Here is a 22,238-nt window from a genome sequence, read left to right as displayed (position 1 = left end):
GCTGATCTGTGTTCTTCTCAGCTTCCAGATTTTTAAGAGTTTTCAAGTGATTTTTCTCTTTTAAACAAATAGAGGTTCAAACTTGGATTCAGTGTACAGCTTTGTCTGCTATTTTCTGCTCTTACAAAAAAATACGAGATTAATTGTTGTGCAACTAGCTGGGAATAACATCACTTTCTAAAAATTTCCTTTGCAGCTCTTGTCTTTATTTCACCAAATTCTTTTCCAGACAAAATTTTCTAGGTTTCTGAAAAAGTCAATGCACTACATTTTTCTTCAGTACTGAAACTCCCTATGAACATGACAGATAAGGCAGGGAGAAAAAAAAAAAAAGAAGATATCTCTCAGCAGGTAAGCGTAGTCTCTGTTGCCAAGTGATCTGAAAATAGTTGAGTAGGGAAAGGAGGTAGTTTTATGTGTAAAGACAAACTCTTTTAGCTACCAAGGCACTAGTCTGCCAGCCAGGAGATTTATGATTCTCTCCCAGCACTATTACTGACCTGCTGCTATGAGACTTTGGGCAAAATTACTTCCTTACGCTATGCTTCTCTACATACTTCAGTTTTTGAAGTCTTTCTTCAGAATTCTCAAGGCCATTTTTAGGTATTTGAAGACTACATTTATTCCCACTGGTTTTGGGGACAGACAAAGGCAGCCATGCTTCCCCCAAATGCAAAAAACACGGCACACAGCCAGCTGGATGGAACTGCTGGATCTCATCTAGCTCAGAGCAGGGCTAACCTGGCTTCAAGCAGATTGCTCAGGCCTTATCCAGTTTTTAGACCATTTCCAACAACAGAGACTCCACAATCCCTCTGGACAATCAGTTTCAGTGGTTAGCCCCCTTCACCACCAAGGACCTTATTGGAAATTTTTGTAGGAAGCAGGACGATATGCTAAAGAATGCAAATTTCTGTTTAGGGCTCACTTCTGGCCTTGTTAAGTCAGGGCCCAGAAGCCTGCTCCACACTGCCTGCTCTTCATGGCAAGAGGATTTCAGCATTCAAAATATTACGGAGAGGGAGGAAGAGGGAATCACCCCATTTCCTGAACTTATCATAAGAGAAATATGCAGAAGCTATTTTGGGCTCACTGAGGCTGCTAAGACCATTTATTTTAACATCTGTACTACTTCCCGTTAAAGAATATCCTGTAGTTTCTTCAGCAGGAGTTATGTGCTCAAGCTTAGCACAAACAGAAGGAGGGCTCTCAGGAAAGCATGCATGGGCAGACAGGACGGCCCTTTGCATTATGGGCTTTATCCCAAGAAGGAAATGGTGGGAAATACATACATACACACACTGAGGAGATTAAAGATCAGGGGTGCTACATAAACACATTAAATCTTAGAAACTTTTGCTTCTATAACACTGGTAGTTTAAGGAATTACAGAACTATATATTTTAACTCCGAAGCAGACCTATGTGTAATTGGATCCAAATTAAGAACACTAATGAGGTTATGGCTGCGTTAAGTGTTACAAAACAGACTCTCAAACTACTACTCATGCTTCCCATTTATCTCCTTCCAGGAATTAGGAAAAACTTTCTATTTGGAACTCCTCTAATCTCTCAGTTTTAGATGAAACTGCTCCCCCGCCACTTGCAGCTCCAGCCTTAGAGACACTCTTCACTGATCTTTGTGAACTGTGTTGGATGAGGCCCAAGGACAGCTGCACTTGCAGACTTGTGCGCCTGCAAGGATGAGGAGCAACTCCAGTACTTTTCAGGGCCTTGATGTTCAAGGTTATTGCCAGTGAAAAAAATAGTCCTTTTACTATTCAGATTTCACTCTCAGCTCAGCAGCAGTGACACAGTCCTCACAGAGAACCACAACGGAGTACTAACACAGTAAACAGTTTGTTACGTCTTCTCCTTCCCCCTCTTCAGATACCCAGATATTTGCATACATGTATCTGGTGCTTCATGAGAGCACTACGCTATCATTCTGGTCACCACAAGCACACAAAATACTTCAAACGAAGCCTTCTACTAAAGCAGGATTATAGACATCTTTATTAAATTTACTTTTTAATAATGCCTTTTCTGGGCTATTTGCCAACTAACAGTTCAGCAGTTATTATTCAGTAACAGATTTTCACATGCCTCTTTGAAGTAGGAAGCTAAACAAGTAGGTGTTAATTGCACACAGGACAGACAGCTGCCTTGAAGATTTGTGGCTACTTACAGTATCCACTTCTTTAGTACTACCAAAATCTGTTCTACCATCCCAGAATTTAATTATCTCCCCATATACTGGGTCTCCACACCCCTACTCAAATAGCAGCTAGCACCATGGATTTTGAACCAAGACAGTAAACAGTCCCTTTTTATAACAGATCCCACAAACCAAGTGTTAGAGTGCATCACATGAAGAAAATGAGAAAGTGTTGGAGTCAAGAATAAGAGAAATCAGTAGAAAGATCACAGACATATTTAATTAGATTTGAATTTTGATAACACTTCATTATTGTGAAGAAGCCATAATTAAGATATGTTTACCATGGTAAAAGCATAAACTTTAAAGAAACCCTCCCTTCTGCTGCATCATTATTTCATATGGTTACTATACACAAGTCCATTAACCAGATGGAGATCCAATGCAGTTAAAAGCACAGAACATTTCTCAAAGCTGCTGCATAAAGAATTTTACTAAATTGTACATGTACACCATGAACAATATATATGCTCCAAAGGAAGCCTATGCCTTCCTGTCAGGTCACAATTGTCAGACAACACCAACATACACTCTTTTCTCCCTACAAAGCAGCTGGGTGTTTGTACAAGCAGGGCAGAAAATTAAACAGCTGTTAGAACCTTATGCAGTGTAGGTATTGGAGACAAATACTGCAACATGCTCCCTTCTCAAAGGGATTAGCATGGCTTGTGCTTCTCAGTGGCCTTTTTGGGGTCTGGAGATCATCAGATGTAAAGGTCATACCTGTTATCACAGGTGGGAAACTGCTCCTTCTATAGCCAATACCTTTTCTCAGAGGCACACTTTCAGTAGTACACAGGTAAAAAAGCAGTGAAACCCTGCTGGGGTAGGTAACTGGGTTTTTCATGGGGGGGGGGGGGAAAAAAAAAAAAAAAAAAAAAGGATGTTTAGTAGTCTTGTAGCCATGCAGTCCCCAAAGACAGGGCCTTACTACCAGATGCCATTCAGAGAGTAAACCAATCCTGGAGAAAGTTAAAAGTGTCATTTCAGAAGAAACAGCAAGGCAGCAGCAGCAGTCAGGACAAAGTTAGAGAGCTTCAACTGCTTTAATTCCTAGCTGTTGAGGTGAAGGATCTCAAAGCAGGATGCAGGGGAGAGTCAGCACAGGCCCGAGAGGGTACTTCTCTACAGACAAGGGAGTAGCTGCTCTCTTTTACTCCTTACTCAGACTTCTGAGCTTTTCAGCACAACCCCACAGATAACTCAGAGAGGCTGAAGCAGATGCAGCACAGGCAGAGGAACAGGTGAACAGCAATAAGACATAAGGGTGGGAGAGACAGGAGCAGAGGGAAGAATCCCTAAGCTGCCAAGATAACACATAGAGTAACCACAGCCTCCAGGCACAGCCCCTGTCCCAAAATGCCTGCACTCCAGTCAAGGCCAGCCACAGAAACTGGCATGCCTCTTGCTTCACATTCCTCAGAAACTTGCCTTAACCAACTATGGAAATAATAATTTCATGTACAACATGGAGAACTACATATTTGACAGGCAGATGCTAAGGGCAACATCCTGCTCAGCTTGAGGTCAGAGGATGCTGAAGAGCCTAAAGAGTGAGGCAGAAAGACACACATAATACTCAAGGAAAGAAAAGCCGCACTTTCTGGACGAACAATGACAGGGATTCGAGATACAATTTCATAATTTTAGGCTATTTGCTCTTGCTAAACAGATCTTTAAATAAGATTTGTGCACATATAAAGAGCTTTTCCTTTCCATTTGTAGCTTTCCTCTCTTCCCCTCGTCCCTCCCCAACGCCCCATGCTCTCTTCCTGAATCTCCCTTTCTGCGTCTGTCCTCCCCCCTCACGTGCTCCCGCTGGACAGAGGGCAGAAGTGCTCTGGAACAGCTGTATTGCTGTATTTCCTCCCTCATATGCGCCTTCCCCTCACAGCAGAGGGGAAAGTACATGCCAGCTCAGCTTGCCTCGTGCTTGACAGCGCTTGAAAAAGTGCACAGCCAGAGCAGCACTGCCATCCCTCCTGCCTTCACTGAAGGCAAGGCTCCCAAGCCGAGGCTCTGAGAGGACGTCTTCTGTTTTATGTGGCCTCCTGGGTCTCTGCACTGTCCTCCCAAATTGGGCTTGGAAGAGCTAGTGGACAGAAGAAATTGAGGGGAAGGCTGACGGACAGAGTTAAAAAGGGTGTGAATGAGAAGCAAAACACTGCCCATCCTCTGGAGGTCAAAACTGAGAACAGCTGCTTATCACAGCCCTGTCTTTGAGAATGCACTTCAGGAGTAAAGGAGCAATTTGGAAGAACCTCACGGTGAGTTCCCGAACAAGCACACCTTAGTGCCAGAGACAAGTGCTGTTACTGCGTTTGTTTTGGAGAGGCCGCTCAAACAGGGTACATGCTAGCTGAGGAACTCCCTGGGAAGGCACACAGCTCTGCACTCCAGAAGGTGTTCATTAGAAGATGAAACACAGCCATTAGAGTAGCAGAGGCAAACAAAATGCAGGACAAGCTAAAACTTGAAGACTGGTTACTTGAGGTTCCCTAAGTTGATTCCTTCAAAAAAGCCCCCAAGAGCCAGCTCAGAGGGCAGAGACCTGCTTTGTTGACTCCACCATAAAGCCTAACTACACGGTCTGCCTCAACATTCGCTGCAGATGAAAGCACTTGAGGGAGGCTGCAACACAAACACCTGCAAGTGTGCCCTGCGTGGGTGCCACGAGTGTGGGCAGTGGTGTGTGCCACGGCCCCAGCGTGTGCCACAGCCCCAGCGTGGCTCTCCCCACCCTGACATGCCCGGCAGGATTTCACAGCCGTGGCTGTAGAGCAGCAGAGATGGACAAGGATGCCACCGGGCACCTCCCTGGCAGCCCGGGCAGAAGCACGGTCCAAGCTGCCAAGAGGGGCCGGGGGCTGCGCCCAGAGGCCAACACCGGCCGCCACCGCGGGCACGCGCCCAACCCCGGGGGAAGCGGGAATGCGAGGGGGAAGCAGGGAGCCTGCCAGCACGGCTTCGGGAGGCAGGAGGAACGCGTCCAGCCCAAGACAGAGCAGTCTGGAAGAAAAGAGAGAAAGAGCAGACAGGCACGAGGCGAGACTCAGCTCCCGACCCTTGTACCCGCAGAGCGCTCATCCCGTGGGGCCGGGGGTGCCGAGCTGCCCCAGCGCGGCGGCCGCTGGAGCCCTGCCCGTCCCAGAGACCCCCGTCCCCCGCCGGGAGCCCCGTGCGGCTCCCGCAGCCCCCTTACCGCGCTCCGTGCGGGCTAGGCGGCGGGAGGGCACGGCGGGTCCCGCCGGCGCTGCAGCCGCTGCGGCGGCCGGGACATGTTGGGCCGGGCTGCTATTTATAGCGGCAGGAAGCGGCGCGGCGCGGCTCTGGGGCGCCGCTCCCCCGCCGCCCGCGCCGCCGCACATGCCCCGGCCCCGCAGAGCGCCCGGGGCCGGGCCGGGCCGCCGCGGGTGGGTGTCCGCCCCCTGCCCCCGCTCCCGGGGCTGTGCCCCTCGGCCCGGCCGGCGGAGCGGGGCTCCCTGTGGGGTGGTCCTTCCCAGGTAGTGCGGGGTGCCGGTGATGGCCGTGCCCCCATCCCTCTGTGCCCGGTGGGAGTTCACACTAGTCAGAGTTACAGAGAGCCCCCTCACAGGGAGATGGGTTCCGGTCCCCAAGTGCCAGCGGCCTGACCTGTGACTTTGGTAGCTCTGCCGAGGACACATCCCGTTCAAACCCTCAGCGGTTCCCCGGCCGTGACCTCACCCCAGGGGCAGCTCTGCTTTCCGTGCCGCCCTGGCCGCCCCGCACGGCCCGGCCCTCGGCACAGCCCCCGCTCCTCTCGGCCCTGCTCCCGCTGCCCCGTTTGGCCACAGAGTTCTCCACACGCTTCGTTTTCCCTACCTGCCTCCGATGGCCTTGATGGCAGCCAGCGGGGAAGGGGTAGTGGCACCTGGGGAATAGCTAGGCACCAGGCAGAGACACACACGGTAGAGTAGAAACGTAATTAAACAGTGGGAAAGAGGTGCTTGCTTTTTCGCTGTTAGGTTTGCAGTACATCGAGATGTGGGAAGGTCAATTAGCCCTCTCTGCAGGATGCCCCAAAAGGTATTTGTGCTTCACACCTCAATTAACTCCCGCAGAGATTGCTTTGCTAGGCAAGCAATAGATTCTGCTCCCTTTCCCCCCACAGCTTGACTAAGTTTCCTAGAAACAAAATTTCTGTTAATGTTTTTATGTCCAGCACTGAGGTTTTGGATGGGAAAATGCCCAAGTATATGGAATGGCATAACTTGTGCAGATAGGAGCAAAGTTAGAAGTGCAAGAGCTGTGTCCTGAGTGTCTATTTGAGCCGACACTGATCTCACATGCTTTTGTCTCCATAGGCTTTCACATTTTGGAGGTGTTGAGATGGTTTTTGTTTACGCCATGCATGGACATGGTCCAGCTCAGCAGCTATATAACACTGTTATCTAAAATAAAAACGTTAGGGACAGGTGTCCTGAAGAACTTAAATATGCTCTTGATTCACTTGTAGCAATGTGTCCCAGCAAGGTCAAAGACTGAGTGTGCTAAGTTAACCTGCTGCAACTTACTTTCATGTTTTCACCAGGAGATGAGCAGTTGCCTGAAGGCACCGTATTATGGTGAGACATGCTGTCATAAGAGCAGTGGCATTACTGAGCTGCCTTCAGTGTAAGGTTGGCAACCTTGGCAGGCTTTTATGTAGGTCATTTCTCTGTTTCTGTGTGATTGTATGCTTGGAGCATTACAAGACAAACGCAAAAACTGGAACAATTTTTTATGTTTACCCTTTTCTGACCCACACACACAATGCAGATTAGCTTGCAAGCAAAAATTTCAGTCCTCACAAATTGTAAAACTGCAGGTACTCTGTGTTTACTGTCTTTACAGCCCCAAAGCTCTCTAAAGAGGGTCACAAATCCACATGAGGTTCCTAAGCACGGCAAACAGCATTTGGGTCATTGGTTAGCTGAAAAGTCACGTAGAGGCAAACAGCTTACTCTTGCCTACGTGCTGGGGAAATACCATGTGATGCGTTCATTCCAGGCTCCATATGGGATAAATAGCAAACACTGATACAGATCTGCTCAGCTTGTAGAAGCTTGGGAAGATGTGCTGCAATGGGAGAATCTGTGCTGGGATCACAGGAAATGGTTACAACCCTTGCTAGGAAAGAGTTGTCCCTTTAGGGGGAATCCACTGAGTGATCCATCATAACTGTGCTGCAGTAACCTACAAACTCCTATGGCATTTTGCCTGCTGGTCAGGCTGGCCTGTTGCATGGTAACAAATGAAACTGTCCTGTCCTTGCTGTAGATAACCCACCTGCAGCCAGCAGGACTCAGCATGGCTCTCACAGTGAGCATGGAAATGCTTGCCTACAGGTTGGCTCTTTTCCATAGCTGTGTCAGTCTTTTCTACTTTATCAGGGACTGAAGTACGATCATTTTAGAGAATCTTTTGCAAAGCAGTACATGAGTGCCTTTTCTGTATTTGGGATTTGATTCATAGAAAGAGACAAGTGCTCCAGAGCTTTGTTAGAAGTCAGTGTCTGCGCAACATTCAGGTGATAGAAGTTTGGGAGACTTCATATAGGTTTCACAATTTTTAAGAACAGAAAGAGAAAGGTAATTTATAGCCAGCAGCATGCCCAGGGGCCTGGAGGCTGTGCTAGACTTTATCTAGCACTAGTAAACATATGGAAAATGTGAGATCTTGTGACTGGAGCCAAGGACAGCAACCTTCTAAAAGTGTCCAAATTCAAAAGCATTTCTACTGTGCTGAACTATCAGTGACTTCAAAGGTGATAGGTTGCCTGCCACCATATCAGAAAACAAACCTTTCAGGGAGGTAATGTACTCCCTTTCTCCACCAGCAGCACAGTGTTTATGCACTTATATGGGTCCTGTGTTACACATTCTCTCTTGCCCTGCTGTCCCTACCCGCTGTGGTTTGCCTCAGCTGTGGAAACAGGAACTGCTGAGTCAGCACGCTGATGAAACTCACACTGCTTTCACACTTCTCTGGGGAGACTGCCACAGCAAGGAGGTTGGCAGCAACTTATATCCTGGAGAAAAAAAAGAGTACTTAAACTGTCTTACAATTGCCTGAAACAATAACCTGATTTTTAAAAACTCTCAAACTGAAGGAGGTTGCAGGACCCAAGCACTGGTGGCAGATGAATGCTCACACCTGGCAGATGCAAGCTCATAATCAAGTGCTTGGAATTCAGCGAGTGTCATTTTTCTGTCTCTTGATCAGCTCCACTACCAAGCCAAGATCCAACTGCTTGAAGAGACAGAATAAGGACAACAAGTTCAGCTCAGCTGTCTGTGACGGTGGAGAGCAGCAGCCTGTTCTGATTATAGACTCATGCAGAGGTGAAACTGCTCTCTTGGAGCCAGTACAAGATAAGGGACTTTAAAAATTCTCAGAAGGGTCAGGTCTCCCGAAGAGCAGGAGTGCCAAAGAGGAAAGACATTTGGGAGTGAATGCATCTCTGAGAGCAACATATCCATGGCACAGTAGAGAGTAGTTAAGGTCAGCTAAATGGATGGGAAGGGGAAAGTTAACTACCAAATTGTTTGAAAACTGGAAAGAGAATCAAACTGAAAAAGATGGAGACATTCCAGGAAGCCTTTATGTTAAGGACATAAATAGGGTGTTATCAACAAGCTCAAAGCGAACAAAAGCAGCTTTAGTAGCAAGAAGATGGCAGTGAAAAGAGGGACAAGCTAACTGCTCTGGGTACTATCATTGTAAAAGCAACACCTTCCCACCCCGATGCCCCTGGTCTGCCTTCATTTAAATGAGGTCTGCTTACATCAGTGCCATGGTGTTCACGTCGTTATTTTTTATACTTACTAGAGAAATTTAGCAATGAGTGTGTGACACCTGTTTCTTGCTTTGCTTGTGGGAATTGTTAGTTGAAGCTCAGGGCTGAAATATATGCCTGTTTAAAGCAATGAGGCAGCAGAGATGCATGTGTGGGTTGCATGAGTATTATCCAGGGTCATGTCCCTGGGGCTGCTGATTCAACCCATGTAGGAGAGAGTTTAGTGTTAAGATTGCAAGGGGGGATTACAGAGCTGTAAATGAGAAATCATTAGACTATACATACTTACATGTTAGCAGCAGATTATTTGTGACTGTGACCGAGACACAACATTTACAACCTCCAAAGCTACTATTTTAGTAGGTGCTGACTTTAAAAGGACAGTAGCAGTTGAGAAGAAATAGTCTGCAGGTAGGTAAGGGTTTCTGTCAGTAGATGGATACTGTGGTATACAAGTGGTATGCAAGAAAAATGTATCACAAAGGTGATCTAGGAACAGAAAATAGAGGCTGGTACAGACCAAGTATTCAAAGCAAAGCAAAGCAAAAAAAAAAAAGAAGAAGAAGAAAAAAAACTGTGCTTATTTGATGCTTGGAGAACCCTGTTTGGAGAATCAGAGTACAATGCCCGAAATCTGCAACCTAAGAAGGGAAGTTGTTAGCATTTATTTTTACCTGCTATCACATCATTTGAGACACAAGTAGTTCATCAAGAGTCAGAGTGACAGAAAGGCAGAAGATTTATAGGCTGTGCCTATAAGATGGGTCAAAACATCACAAATGAAAATTTTTGAACAAATAATTTCAAACCTTTTTCTGAGGAAGTGGAAGGAAAGCACTGGCACCTAGATGTCTACAAGGAGATCTGGAGAAGCAAGCAGGAAAGCACACATGTGTACACACTCACTCTGGCACACAAATAGGGGGAATCTGGAGGCCAAGACCCGCGTCTGCCTTGAGGAAGCTGAACAAAGATGCTGTGGATGTTCCTTGATGTTTATATTTAATGCTAAGATTCAACCACATGCCGCTCTAAGAGGATTGTTCTGTCAATTTTAGTGCCAATCACAGGCTCTCAAATTAAGTTCCAGGCGCCATTATGCTGCAGCTTAGCTAATCGTGAGCAGGGAGCTGCTGACTCCCCCCAAGGGCTGGGAGCCGGGAATTCCCACCTTAGATAAAGCCAGCTGCAGCGAACACTCCCTCTGTCAGCAGAGGTGTCGCCCAGCAATACATCTTTGTCCTTCGCTTACAGGGTTAATGATCATCCAGAGAGGCAAAGATTATCATCCTTTAAACCGTAAGAGCAGAGCAGAGTGCTACAAGTGATCGATTACCCCAGACAAACTGTTTGCTTAGGACTGCAGCTCACCACAACACTGTCCAACAAACACTACGCAATGATGGGAGCGTTACACAAGTGCCTCATTTTCCCTATAGTGCTTCAAATGCCTGTCCTCTGCAGGCATGACACGCTTCTGTAGAGCATTCACATAACACGAATTATTTTACTGAACTCACAACAAATTGTTTACAGCTGTTAGCAAAGTACTGCTCTTGGCTTGGACAGCCAGCTGGAAAAGATGAGTAACTTGTCGCAGTTGCCCCACCTACCCTTACTTATTTTTGAGAAGAAGAGGCAGCACTGCTGGTATTGCCACACCGCGCTATTGAAACGCAGAGAGGCTTCTTGCGTACGTCGAATATGGAGTAAACAAACTCCAGCCGTGCTCGGCCAGAGGCAGCACTACTTTGCTTTGGCCACCAGAGAGAGCTGCTGCTCAACTTTTGACTCAAGCTCGGGCAGTTCCCGGCGTTGCTCGGAGGAGGAGAGGTCCTGTCACCGTGTCACGCAGAAGCACAGCTGAGATCCACACCTGCCCTGGGAATGAGCTGTGTGACGCTGTGCCTGACTTTAATGCTCACGGTCTATTTCAGCAGGGCAGGGGACCGTATTCAGGAAACAGAGAATTGTGTTCAAATAAACACCGCCAAGTTTGAAGGTGCCCCCACCTTAGTCATCACTCCAAATGCAGAGTGGAAACCAACCTTCCAAGATCAGAGTAGGTTGAATATGGAGATTATCCAAGGAATAGGTTGGATCCTTCCCACAGTAAGGAACAAGTAAGTCTCTCCTCTTTGCTGCAGCAAGACCTTCTACGGGTAGAGTCGTGCATGACAGTCAGTTCAGATTTGTGCATGAAAATCAAGTGCTTAAGCATGGAGTTTGAGACATTTCTGACGGGTACATCTAGTGTTATGAGAGGGGTGACTCTGCTAATACAAAACCCACGGAGCAGATATTAAAACCAGCTTGAATGCTAAAGTTGGATACAGATTAGCAGCTCAGCTAAAGCTTATTACACTGCTGTTGACTTCACTGGACTAGTATCTGTTGCTTACAAAGTCAGACAGTCTTATTAATACATTAACATCTTTAATAAAGGGTAAAATGGATCAAAACCTGGCGGACAGCCATTCAAGTTTACCTGTAATGCAAGTGTTTCTTTTTGGCAATTAAATGCTACTGAGCAGCAGCTCAGAAGTGCTAAGTATGGAGCCTTACATTTTATTATCCATGCTTTTTCCCAACGGTTACTGATTCCTGTCAGTGAACCTTTCAGAGGCTGGCCAGATTTTCATGGTTATGATGCTTTCAGATGTTCAGGGTAGCAAATACTTTCCAGCTGACATTCATCCTTGCTGATTTAATTCAATAAGGCGACCAGCAAATACAGCTAATGTTCCTATAAAACAAACTAGCATAAATATGCCAAGGAGAAGATGATCAAGCACCATTGCAACAAACTTCCACTCTTCTGCAGCCTGAGAAAGAAACAAAGGAGATGGTAAAATCTCTGCAGAGCCCTGTTTGTTACAGCATTCTTGTAATTTACTGTCTTGAACAAGGGGAAGGCTCTTCCATAAGTGCCATTATTGTCATGCAAAAAATGCTCATTCTCTTCTCAAAAGCAGGTCAGTGGTTAAGAAAGCCTAAGCTACCTAGAAATAAACGTTTCAATGCTAAACTGACCAGAAACCCTAGCAATATGCTGAGCAATTTCATTTAAAAAAATGTTGAAAAGCTTAATTGTTAGGCCAGTTGTTGCTTCTGAAAGAGAGTTTAAAACCTTGAAAGCAAAACGCTTAGTTTGACACAGCTGACTTTTGTTTTTCCATTGCTTTTTTGTTCTCATGGGATATCTAGACAATTGCTATTAATCTAACCCTAATCCCTGCTTTCCATACATTCGAATGTCTTGTAAAACCTTCTTGGTAACTCCATTAGTATTTTTTTCCAGTTGTGGGACATCGTGAACCACTTGCCCTGTGCCTTTTCACTGGATGCTTTTGGTGAGAACCCAGCACAGTAAGAACATGCAGAGTGCAAGGCACCAAGTACAGCAGGGCTCAGGATTTCCACCCTGTAACTCTGCCTTAAGGAGTGACATGCTGGCCCAATGCACCTTCTGCTTTTGCCTTGGTTCTCCCACAAGTAGAAGAGGCTGTTGCAATTTATCTAGAGGATACTGATAATGAATACTGTTTTGAGTTGGTTCAGAAGTGAATGCAATGGAGTGACAGCCTTCACAAGCCACAACCTTCAGTTTATTTGGGGAACCTGACTTTTGAAACCCCCTGGAAGTGATATATCAACAGTGCCCAGATGACACAAGCAGCTGGGCTCCACTTCCGAAGGGGGCATTTGCTGGTAACCTGAAGACCCTCCTTGTGAGCCAAGGAGGAAGTGAAGCCCAGAGATGCTGAAGCCACGCCAGCCCTGCTGAAGACAACAGTTTGTCTGCAGAGAGGCAAAGGAGTCAAGGGGAACATGAGACTACAGCCAGAGCCATTTCACATGCTCCAGGAATTTGGTCTCAGGAACAAACACTGTGGTGTAAATCCTGTCCATGGGAAGGAAGCGCCTCCTTTTCAAGAGCATGGGCCAAAAAATTTTCTCAGAGAACCTGCCTGTCTTCAGACTAGCCTGCAGCTCAACAGGAGAGGTCTATGACCACTTAGGTGAAAGGAAGGTGAAATACCAGGACTGAATTACCCCTGCAAAAGCTGTGTGATCTGTGAAGGCTGAAATAAAAGAGGGGTTAATTGTACTGAATGTGCTAGAAGGAGGCAGAGCTAGGTTTTCCTAGGGAACACTGCCATGTGTGACTCTATATGCTTTTATCCTTCTTTTGGCTTGCAATGTGGAAAAAGTCAGTAATCAGAGTACCTCATGACATACTTCATTTGGAGGGACTACTTGTAGTATTCAGGAATAAAACAAAGCCTTATCAAAATTGGAAATATCGTTTGTAAGTTACATTTAACCCTTCTCAGATAACACTACTAATCTTTTGGAGTTTGGCTTGCTTCCTGGGTTTTCAAAAGCAGTAGGATCTTACTTACCACAGGGGCAAGATGCCTGAGTTGGAGACAGGAGAAATGTGTTTTGGAACTTGCTTAGAGTTCTTGAAACTGCTTTCCTACACACAGACACTCCATCTCTATGGCCTCACATATCACATTAAGAAAACCTTAGCACTGACACTTTTTCCTTTTCTGTCATTTTGGGAAGCCAATATTCAGTTAACATCTGTGACAAGTATTTGTTGCTCCTTGTTGACTCCATCAAGGGGAGAAGATTGTCCACTGCTAGAGCCAAACCAGGGCTTGGACTGTTTTTGTAAGGCAGGGATATTTTGCCAAAAAAGTAAGATGTAGCAACTTGAAAGCTAGAAATGAATCATGCACAAAAAAATGCCTTACATTACTGGCTTCTTGGTCCGATTTCATCGTTTCTGCAATGTATTTGATTCCCTCTATAGCATTTTTCACATCTGGATTTTTGGTAAGCGGCGAGTAGAAGTTGACAGGCACAGAACCTGACTTCCCAGAAATGTCAGAAATATCAATATCTTCTGCAAAAATATTTTTGTCTTGTTTGTCTCTTGATGGTCGTTTCATTGTAGAGAAAAACATGACGTTTGGGATTGTGTCAATAAAGATCTGAAAACAAAGGGAGAAGACGACAGTTTCTGGGGCTGTGTTACAGCTGCAGCTGTGTGCTGAACAAAGACAAGCCTCTCCGCTCCCAGATCGCTTCCCGTGCTGGAGCTGCTGCAGATTCCCTCTCCGAGTATGTCACAACCCACGCCTTACTTACACTGGGGCCTTTGTCGGCCTTGTGTCCCGGGGCAGAGGGAGTCTCCCGCAGGCCTGCCACACGTTTTCTGAAAGCCATTTCCTCTGCCACACACCCAACATCCACACATGAAGCAGGAGGCGATGCTACAGAGCAGATCCTCAGCTAGCATGAGCTGACAGAGCTCAAGCTATCTCATCTAACTTGAAACATATTGCCTACAAATCTGGCTTGAAGAATGGATGACAAAGAACCTCTTTTGGCTACTTAGGTTTGGTGCTGCTATTATGAATGTTTGCTATACAGGCATATAAGGTTTACAATAAATTCCTTTGGAGTCACAGAGACTTGCTGCCAGAGCAATGTTAAGCACATGCAGTGTTTCCTGTTGAAATTTCTCTTCTGCAGGGATTGTTTGTGCTGCAGAGGGAATCCTATATAAGTTGTAACCTTAAAAGTAAAATTAGAAATACACAGAACAATCCCCTTTCATGTCATGGTTTAGTATGAACTCAGGCAGGCTTCAAAACAGCAAAGATTACTGAATAAATCAGATGATCTTTGATACTGTCTCCCAGGCAAAGAACTTGTAATGACAACCAATTTTTTCTACATCTTATGATTACCATTAAGACTCCTGTGCAAGGATCTCCTTTACTCCCAAAGGCTGCAGACCAACTCTATACAGGAAAAGTACAGAGAGGATTTTTTAGCTTTTGCTAAACCATATTTTGCAAAATGGGATGCTGAACTCAGGTATTCCCTGTGGCCTTTGTGCTCTGCACTCACACAGGCTGATGGACTTGGCCACTGGCAGGCAGCAGTGCCTTGCAGTCAGATGGAGAATTAGACTAGGAAATGTAATTTGAGTCTAGATGGACATTTTATTTTCCCTGTGCCTTCAGACAGAACCCACATTTTGCCTCATCTGTTCCCTGCAAGACTCTACCCCAGTGGACAATTTTGTTACTTAAAGGAGCACTTCAGCAATCTTGCTGACTTTATGCACAGCTAAGTAGTAAACACTGGCTCTTGTGCCTTGAGACCTTTAACATGATGCATTTACTTCCCCAATTCTTTTTGACTTTTATTAGAAAACCTGCCAATAAAATATGGAGCGTTCAGTGGAAGCCAGCAAACGTGCTAAGCCATAGAGCTCACCTTCCTGACCCAGTGGGGCATGGTGTGAGTGCTGGGGGAGCGGTGGTGGGTGTTGATGACGATGACCGTGATGATGATCGAAGCGATGACAAACACCATGGTGAACAGCATGTACTTGCCGATCAGAGGCACTGCGCTGGAGGTGGAGGGAATCAGCTCCACGATGACCAGCAGGAACACAGTCAAAGACAGCAGAACAGAGATGCTGAGTGTCATTTTCTCACCTGTCATAAAAAAACCCCAAAATCATTGCTGCTCCTATCATTCAGTACAGAGAGCATTTATTTGAGAAGCAGGATGTGGGTGATAGCTGTTCACTCAAACACATGTGTGGATTTGCAGTGCTATTGTCTCTGCCAGCATCCAGAGCAGTAACTAGGCAGGGCAAACCTGAGAGCCTAACACCATCAGCTCCAGCACTCAGGTGGGAATTACCAGGAATGACTGGGCTGAGGTGCGGGTGGTGGATATTTTTACTTGCCAGGAGCATTTCATGGGCTGTGTATTTTGGACAATGAAGCATATACACCTAATTAGTGCTTGCTCCACCACCTCCTGAGGGTTTGCTTGCCTTATTCTCTGTCTGTGGGCTGAGGGAGCGGACTAAAATCACATCTGACATCAGGTCAGTTGCTATGTGAGACCTCCTCACATATGAAGGGTGTCAAAAATTAACCATAAAACATTATTCACACATTTTTTTAATCCAGTTCAACTTTGTAGGAAGTTTTCCACTCAAAAAATGCATCAAGTATTTCATAAGAAGGGGCTTGCACTGAAATTAAGCAGTATGAAAAGCTGACAAAAAGGCAAAAAGAATGAAGAGGAGAAAATGGTTGCAGGGAGCATGAGTGGCTCAGCAGTGACAAAGGAGGCCAGAACAGGTCAGGATTGCTCTGTGTCACACGAGGTGATGTGTGCAAGCAGGTAATGAGCTCTCTGCTCTGACATAATGCAGAAGGGCCTTTGTCACTCCTGTGTGCTCATTTACTGCAGGACCTACTAACACAATGACTACCTGTGGCAAAACATAAAAACTAACCAGCTGAATCTTTAGTTTGCAGAAGTTAGCTGGATAGATAGCAATTTCCATGGGAAAGCACCCCAATTTATTTATATCAACAGTTTCAGTTTTCAGCACTTATCCTTTCTTTGCAGAGTATTTAAAGCCATTACTTTCAGTGGAAATGTCCAGTTGTAATATGCTCTGGCTTTCAAGTTGGCTGGTGATTTCAAATACTGGGAATTTCTCAGGAACATTTTAGAAGAGCAATTTCTATATTTCTATGGCAGTAGAATGAATAAATTTACATACCTGAATCTGTGGGTAGGTAAAAAACTAACCCTGTCAAAAAGGAGAAGAGCAGGCAGGGGATGATGACGTTCACGATGAAGTAGAGAGGCAGGCGTTGCATGAGGAAGTGGTAGGTGATGTCCAGGTAAGGGGTGTCAGGGCAGCAAGCGTAGTAAACCCAGTGCTTCCAGCCACGGTAATCCTTCATCACCCACTCCCCACTCTCCATGAAGTTACTCAGATCTGGACGATCACTCTCCTGGCAGCAAAATACCCAAACAAATTCTTAATACTGGGTATTCTGAACCAAATCAAAACTTGGCAGGTTTGGCTCAGGAAGAGGATTCCAAATAACTCGTGCACTTTGGGGTTTTTTTGTGAGTAAACAGCTTTTGTCCATGTTATTTTGCCTAAGAATATCAGCCTCTTTACAGCATTCAAGTAAATATTATAGTCAGGGATAGTAGACTGAAAAAATATTACAGATAGGACACATACCTGAGGGGACAGGGAAAGAGTCCTTAGCAATGGAAAGTCATGAGCAGAGAAGATATACCCCCTCAAAAAAACCCCAAACCCAAGAAAACAAGCAGAAGCAGAACAGGTAAGACCATAAAAAGTGGTGCAAAGCTGTCAGAGGACAGACAGGAGACTGTTAGGGCGCAGGGATAATATGTATGCAGAATTTAGGAGCCAAACCAGGAAATCTATCTTGTGCTAGATCTACAAATAAGGATTTTCTATTTTGCAGGTAAGGTCTGCTTGTTTTTCCAGTCAAAAACTAGGTCATATTCCATTCTAAATCTGAGATTTCCCTAAAAATACATACAGGTCTTTGCTGCTTTTCCTCATTACAAACTCCCTGCTTACCGGGTTAATGACAACCACTGTACCATCATATGTCCAGGTTCCCAACTTCATACTGCAGTTCTGCTGGTCAAATGGGAAGTGTGTGACTATAATTTCACAGTAACTCTTAAAAATAGCTGGTGGTGTCCAGGTGATCAGACCTGTGTGCTCCAGAAGGACTTTGGTGTATTTTACAATGGCAAAATCACCGTCTGCACTGCAAAAGGAACAAGGACATTAAAAGCAATAGGGGCAGCATAATTAACACAGTCACAAGAGGATTTCTCTGGCTACAGGTCAAATGACTCCCCAGTGCCTGCTCCTGGAGAGGCTTACTCTGAGGAATTGTACCACTGGAGCAGATGTCATGGGAAAACTGTCCCACCAGAGTGCTGCCATGAGGCAGAGCTCCTCCTCCCTCCCTCTCTCCCGTGGCAGCTGGCACCCCTTACTTGTTGTAAAGAACAAGGTCTGGCCGCCAGATATCATCTGAGGGGATGCGGATTTTTTTTACGCCACCATAGTCATCTGGATTCCATCTGAGGTTGACGTCTGTCCATTGCTAAAGAGGGAAGATTTCAGCCCCTGAGAGCCTCTCCCAGCGCTTCTGGGGGTAGTTTGAGTACTTCCCAGAAACAGCTCCTCCCTTGCTTTGGGACATGCATGTAAGCATAAACATACGGGAGTGGGACCCCCAGATCATTTTTTACATTACCTTAAATTTTGGTTTAAGAAGCTTAAGGAAAAAAAAAAAAAAAACCCACCCAAAAGAAAATAATACAAGGACAAATATATCAAAAGCCTACTGTTTGAAATACAACCCCAAATGCTTTTCTTAAGACTCTTAGTGTCTAGAGCATTTTATTCTTGAGATCTCAGTAAGAAGAAATGTTCTGCTACCTGACCCACCTGCCCAAAAGTATGACAGTGTAGTTAATTCCTGACTGTGCCCAGTGCATTTGTTTGAATTAGATGAAATGGGTAAGAATTTTTAGAGTTACCTGTTTCAGGCGTACATTGGTTGTCACGATCTGATTTACTTCATCCTTAAAAAAAAAAAGGAAAGAAAAAAAAAAGAAGGCAGTATCAGCAAGCATCAAGATTAAAAGACAAAAATTGTTTCCTTAGAAAAACAACACCACTTGGCACTATCACACGAGCCAGCGGATCCCCATTACCCGCATTCCTACCGTACCACACTAATGAGCTGGATGAGCTGCAGCCCCACGGTGACAATGACGGCGTCCCGATGGTCCTCCACGGGGCGCACCACCTTGTTGTAGTCCCTGAACAAGTCCTCCACCAGGCGAGTCTCGTCTTCATAGCACAGGGCCAGCCCAGCTGCAGGACATCAGGGGTGGCACCAGTCAGATGAGGCAGGGAACAGGCTACAGCACCGCCAATCTGAGGCTGGCATGGAGGAAGTGCTGCCCACAGCAAGCTGCTGGTGGGGGATAACACCAAGTCCTCCCTGTGACTCTCGCTTCAGACTCGCGCCACGGGCGAGTACCGCCAGCGGGGTAACTGCCTGTCTGACCTGGGTGCCAGCTTAGGAGTAAGGCAACAATGGCCTCCATCCAGGAGATGAACAAATCCAAATAGCCAGGATCGTGGACATCAGAGTGAGCATCAGGAGTCCCCCAGCCTGAAACTGTGCTAACAGGCAGTACTTATGGGCAGTTAAACACAGAGGATATCCAGTATCAGGGATTTCTAATGTTGCCTTTTCCACCTTCAATTCCACAGACCTTCCTGTGACAGTAACATTAAAGGAGCAGGCTAAGCACACCAGTCACTGAGAAAAAATCATCACCTAGACTCCTTGCAGCCACAATCTAAGTGGAACAAGAGCTCCTCTCTGCAACGGGAGTTGCTCAGGTTGTGCAGGTGGTGAGAGAAGGAAACCACTCACTGTGCGGGGTAGCTCCATGGATAGCTCTGCCCACAGGCTGCCCAGCATGACTTGGCAGTGCTGTGCCAAAGAGCCTTGTGAGAAGAGCTTCACAAGTGAAAATGGCAGGGAGCAGCCCTGTTCCAGTGGGGCCTTCCCAGTGCCTGTGCATGGCACTGCACTCCCAAGAAGCAAGGGCACTGGAAAACAGGTGGGCCCTGTTTCCAGAGAGCCTGTGGCAGAACAAGCAGGCACATGATGTCCTCAGACTGTAGCTGCTTCACCGTTCCAGGGCAGGAAAGCAAATGGAAGGGGTGCTTGGGGGTGTTTTTTTATGTCTCCCCTCTTAAAGGTAGTGAGAGGGAACAGAACAGTCGAGCCTCACTGCAAGCATTTTTGGCAGATTGCACCCTTGTCTCCCCCTCTCTGTTGAATCCTGGGTCACAGAAGTCAACAAGAATTTTGCTGCTGACTCCAACTTAAGCTAGGATTTCCCCTGGTATCCTAACTGACTTTTCATCAACTCCTTTTATATAGCTGAGCTGAGATTGCCAAGGATTCTGCCTTGGCCTTGTCCCGCCATGAGATTATATTAAAATACTTGGATGCCAATGAGAAAAGCTGTCTGTTGCAGACAGGCACTGTTTGCTTCCCCTGCCAAGAGGCTGAGCAAGGGTGGGCAGGAGACATCTTTCAATTTTTCAGTTATGATCACAGCATCACGTCTAATTGAAGCTCTATGCTTTATTAATCCAATTAAAATCCTTTCACATTGCTCCCTTCTGGTGTGGCTTGGTAGGTATTTAGCGTACTGCTTGAATTTTCTGAAAAGCTTTTAGCATCACAAAATATTTATTCTTTTAAGGGACAGTTTAAAAACAATTATCTCAGTACAACTCACGCAGCTGCAAATCAATTCTACCTCCTTGTCAGTCACCCCACAACTTAATGACATTTCTTGAAATGATTTTTCACATTCCAAGCCATGCTTACTAGATCCTTTCACATATTTTGAAATACATGTAGCACTAGGGTAAACGGGAGCATGAAAAAAAGATTAGTGATAGAAAAAACACAAACTTCTCAGTTCAAATTATGTTGCCTGAAATTACAAATATCTGAGCTGCTGCTAATGCACTCCAAAGGTTTCCTTTAAATGATTTGGTGTGTTCATAAAACCTCACCAGTAGGACAAGCTGCTCCCAGAACACACACTGTTGTATATACAAAGCCCCAGTCCCACACACTCAGGAAGGAGACAACCCCCATTCAAGGCCATGGCTGGAACACCTTTACCTGTGGAGATGAGGAGGAGGAGTACGCAATGGACCTTCATCATCCCAGCTCCCTCTTGCTGCAGTCATACAGATGGAGGCACGCACAAAGCACCTCCGAGGTCCCTTCAGAGGGGGCTGTGCTGCCTCCGCCAGGGTGCTGCCAAAATATACCCACCAGGGTATTGATTTACAGCACCTGTTCTGGGAATGACAGCTGAGCACCATTGCACCACCGGGCTGGAAATGGGAGCAGAGTGTGTTTCACCCATCAAATATCTTCTGCAGTTTACAGAAGGTAATTTTTTTTCCTGAGTGTCAATGTGATCTGTGACTTACTAAACAAATAAACACACAAATAAAATTAAGAAAGAATTACCTGTAAGTAACTGAACATCTTGGTGAGAACTCAGAACCTCTTTGTGAACAGAGAAACTTGCCAGGTTTAGGGTTTTGTTTCTCTGAGACAAAACAGATCACAGTCATTTATTTCTGAAACACCCTCACCAGCGTACAGACCTCATGCTGGGAGGAGGCTGCTCCCTTGGCTTCACAGAGGGATGGGAAATCTTTGAATAAGTGAACAAGTATTCTCGAGAGCAATCCATCTCCTTGAATCTACCAGTCCCCACCTTGAAAGCTATTAACTAAGTAAGAGGAGAACCCACCCCCCTGGCTGCCACCACCTCTGTCCTTACTGAACTGAGAAAGTCAAGTGGTAGAAACATGACTGGTTTGTTTCTATAGCAGGGCAGATCAAGTGGATTTCTGTAGGGTATGCAAGGGCTTGCTCTTTATTACCATAAATCACCTGGAAAGAAGTGAAAAGTGATGTGTTTAGTAATAACAGTCATTTAGGCTATCAAAGAAAACAAGAAACTGTGGATAATTTTTTATATATCTATATATATATATACACACATATATATACACAATTATCTACTCTGGAACTCAACGATATCACTCAGGAACAAAACCTTGAGATAGTCCTGTGAAGTGCTCATCAGCTTCTAGGAAAGGAAATAAAGCAAAAAGGAAAGATGTCACTATAAATCCATGAATGTTCTTTACAGTTCAGGTCATCTGGTTTCAAAAGACTTGGAAAAGGCCGAGGAGAAAGTGACAACAACATCCACAGCACAAACTGGCTTCTGTACCTGGAACACATAGAGAGTATGAACCATCAGTCTGAAAGAAAAGCAAGTGAGAGAGAGCTTTGGTAGGGTCTGTAAAATCCTAAATGGTCTGCAGAAAGCATATTTGGATTCACTTTCTGTCCCCATGCAAAAAAATAGAGGGCATTGAGGGTAGAGCTGTCAGGCTTAACCAAGACACCTCTTCACAGAGCGTGTCTGCAGTGGAGTTCGGTGCCACAGCAGTGTCTGTTTGCAGAGGTTTATCTGTATTCAGAAAAAACACCTTGATAAATAATTTCATACTATTGAATGTACACATGCACCCTCCCCCTAAGAAGTCTGTCACAGAAGTCCCAGAGTCACAAGTCTCAGGACTGGGGCGGTGTCCTGGGGATTGTCTAATAGTAGTGGTGTTCTTGCATTTTTCTAAGGCAACTGCCATGTGGAGATAGGACATGGCACCAAGTGACCTGCC

At 45.6% G+C, this 22,238-nt stretch overlaps 2 protein-coding genes across 3 annotated transcripts in view; both read right to left on the bottom strand.

The window, feature by feature from the left end:
- WIPF1 (WAS/WASL interacting protein family member 1) overlaps window positions 1–5,504 on the bottom strand; it is a 56,241-nt gene extending 50,737 nt beyond the window's left edge. For both annotated transcript variants that reach the window (XM_082285493.1, XM_082285494.1), the window contains exon 1: window positions 5,420–5,504. The gene's annotated coding sequence lies outside the window, so the exon portion shown is untranslated. The remainder of the gene's footprint in view (window positions 1–5,419) is intronic.
- A 5,928-nt stretch (window positions 5,505–11,432) lies between these two features.
- On the bottom strand, window positions 11,433–20,791 carry CHRNA1 (cholinergic receptor nicotinic alpha 1 subunit). Its single transcript, XM_082285064.1, has 9 exons — window positions 20,650–20,791; window positions 18,658–18,803; window positions 18,464–18,508; window positions 17,915–18,024; window positions 17,484–17,679; window positions 16,635–16,872; window positions 15,320–15,543; window positions 13,783–14,022; window positions 11,433–11,841 (listed from the first exon to the last, which is right to left on the bottom strand). The coding sequence occupies exons 1-9, from the start codon at window positions 20,690–20,692 to the stop codon at window positions 11,710–11,712; spliced, it is 1,374 nt and encodes a 457-aa protein (XP_082141190.1). The 5' UTR covers window positions 20,693–20,791; the 3' UTR covers window positions 11,433–11,709.
- Window positions 20,792–22,238: the final 1,447 nt, after the last annotated feature.

This window comes from Coloeus monedula, assembly GCF_965178545.1.
Source record: "Coloeus monedula genome assembly, chromosome: 7".
NCBI lineage: Eukaryota > Metazoa > Chordata > Aves > Passeriformes > Corvidae > Coloeus > Coloeus monedula.
Note: the sequence above shows the minus strand (reverse complement) of the source record. Positions and strands in the feature narration are given on the sequence as shown.

Excerpts from the sequence above, each read along its gene's own strand:
- CHRNA1 (XM_082285064.1), bottom strand. The coding sequence starts at position 20,692 with ATGATGAAGGTCCATTGCGTACTCCTCCTCCTCATCTCCACAG. Across the intron at positions 18,804-20,649 it reads CCTCCTCCTCATCTCCACAG|CTGGGCTGGCCCTGTGCTAT; the intron begins GTAAAGGTGTTC and ends GATGTCCTGCAG. Across the intron at positions 11,842-13,782 it reads CGGACCAAGAAGCCAGTAAT|GCTGCAGAAGAGTGGAAGTT; the intron begins GTAAGGCATTTT and ends TTTCTTTCTCAG.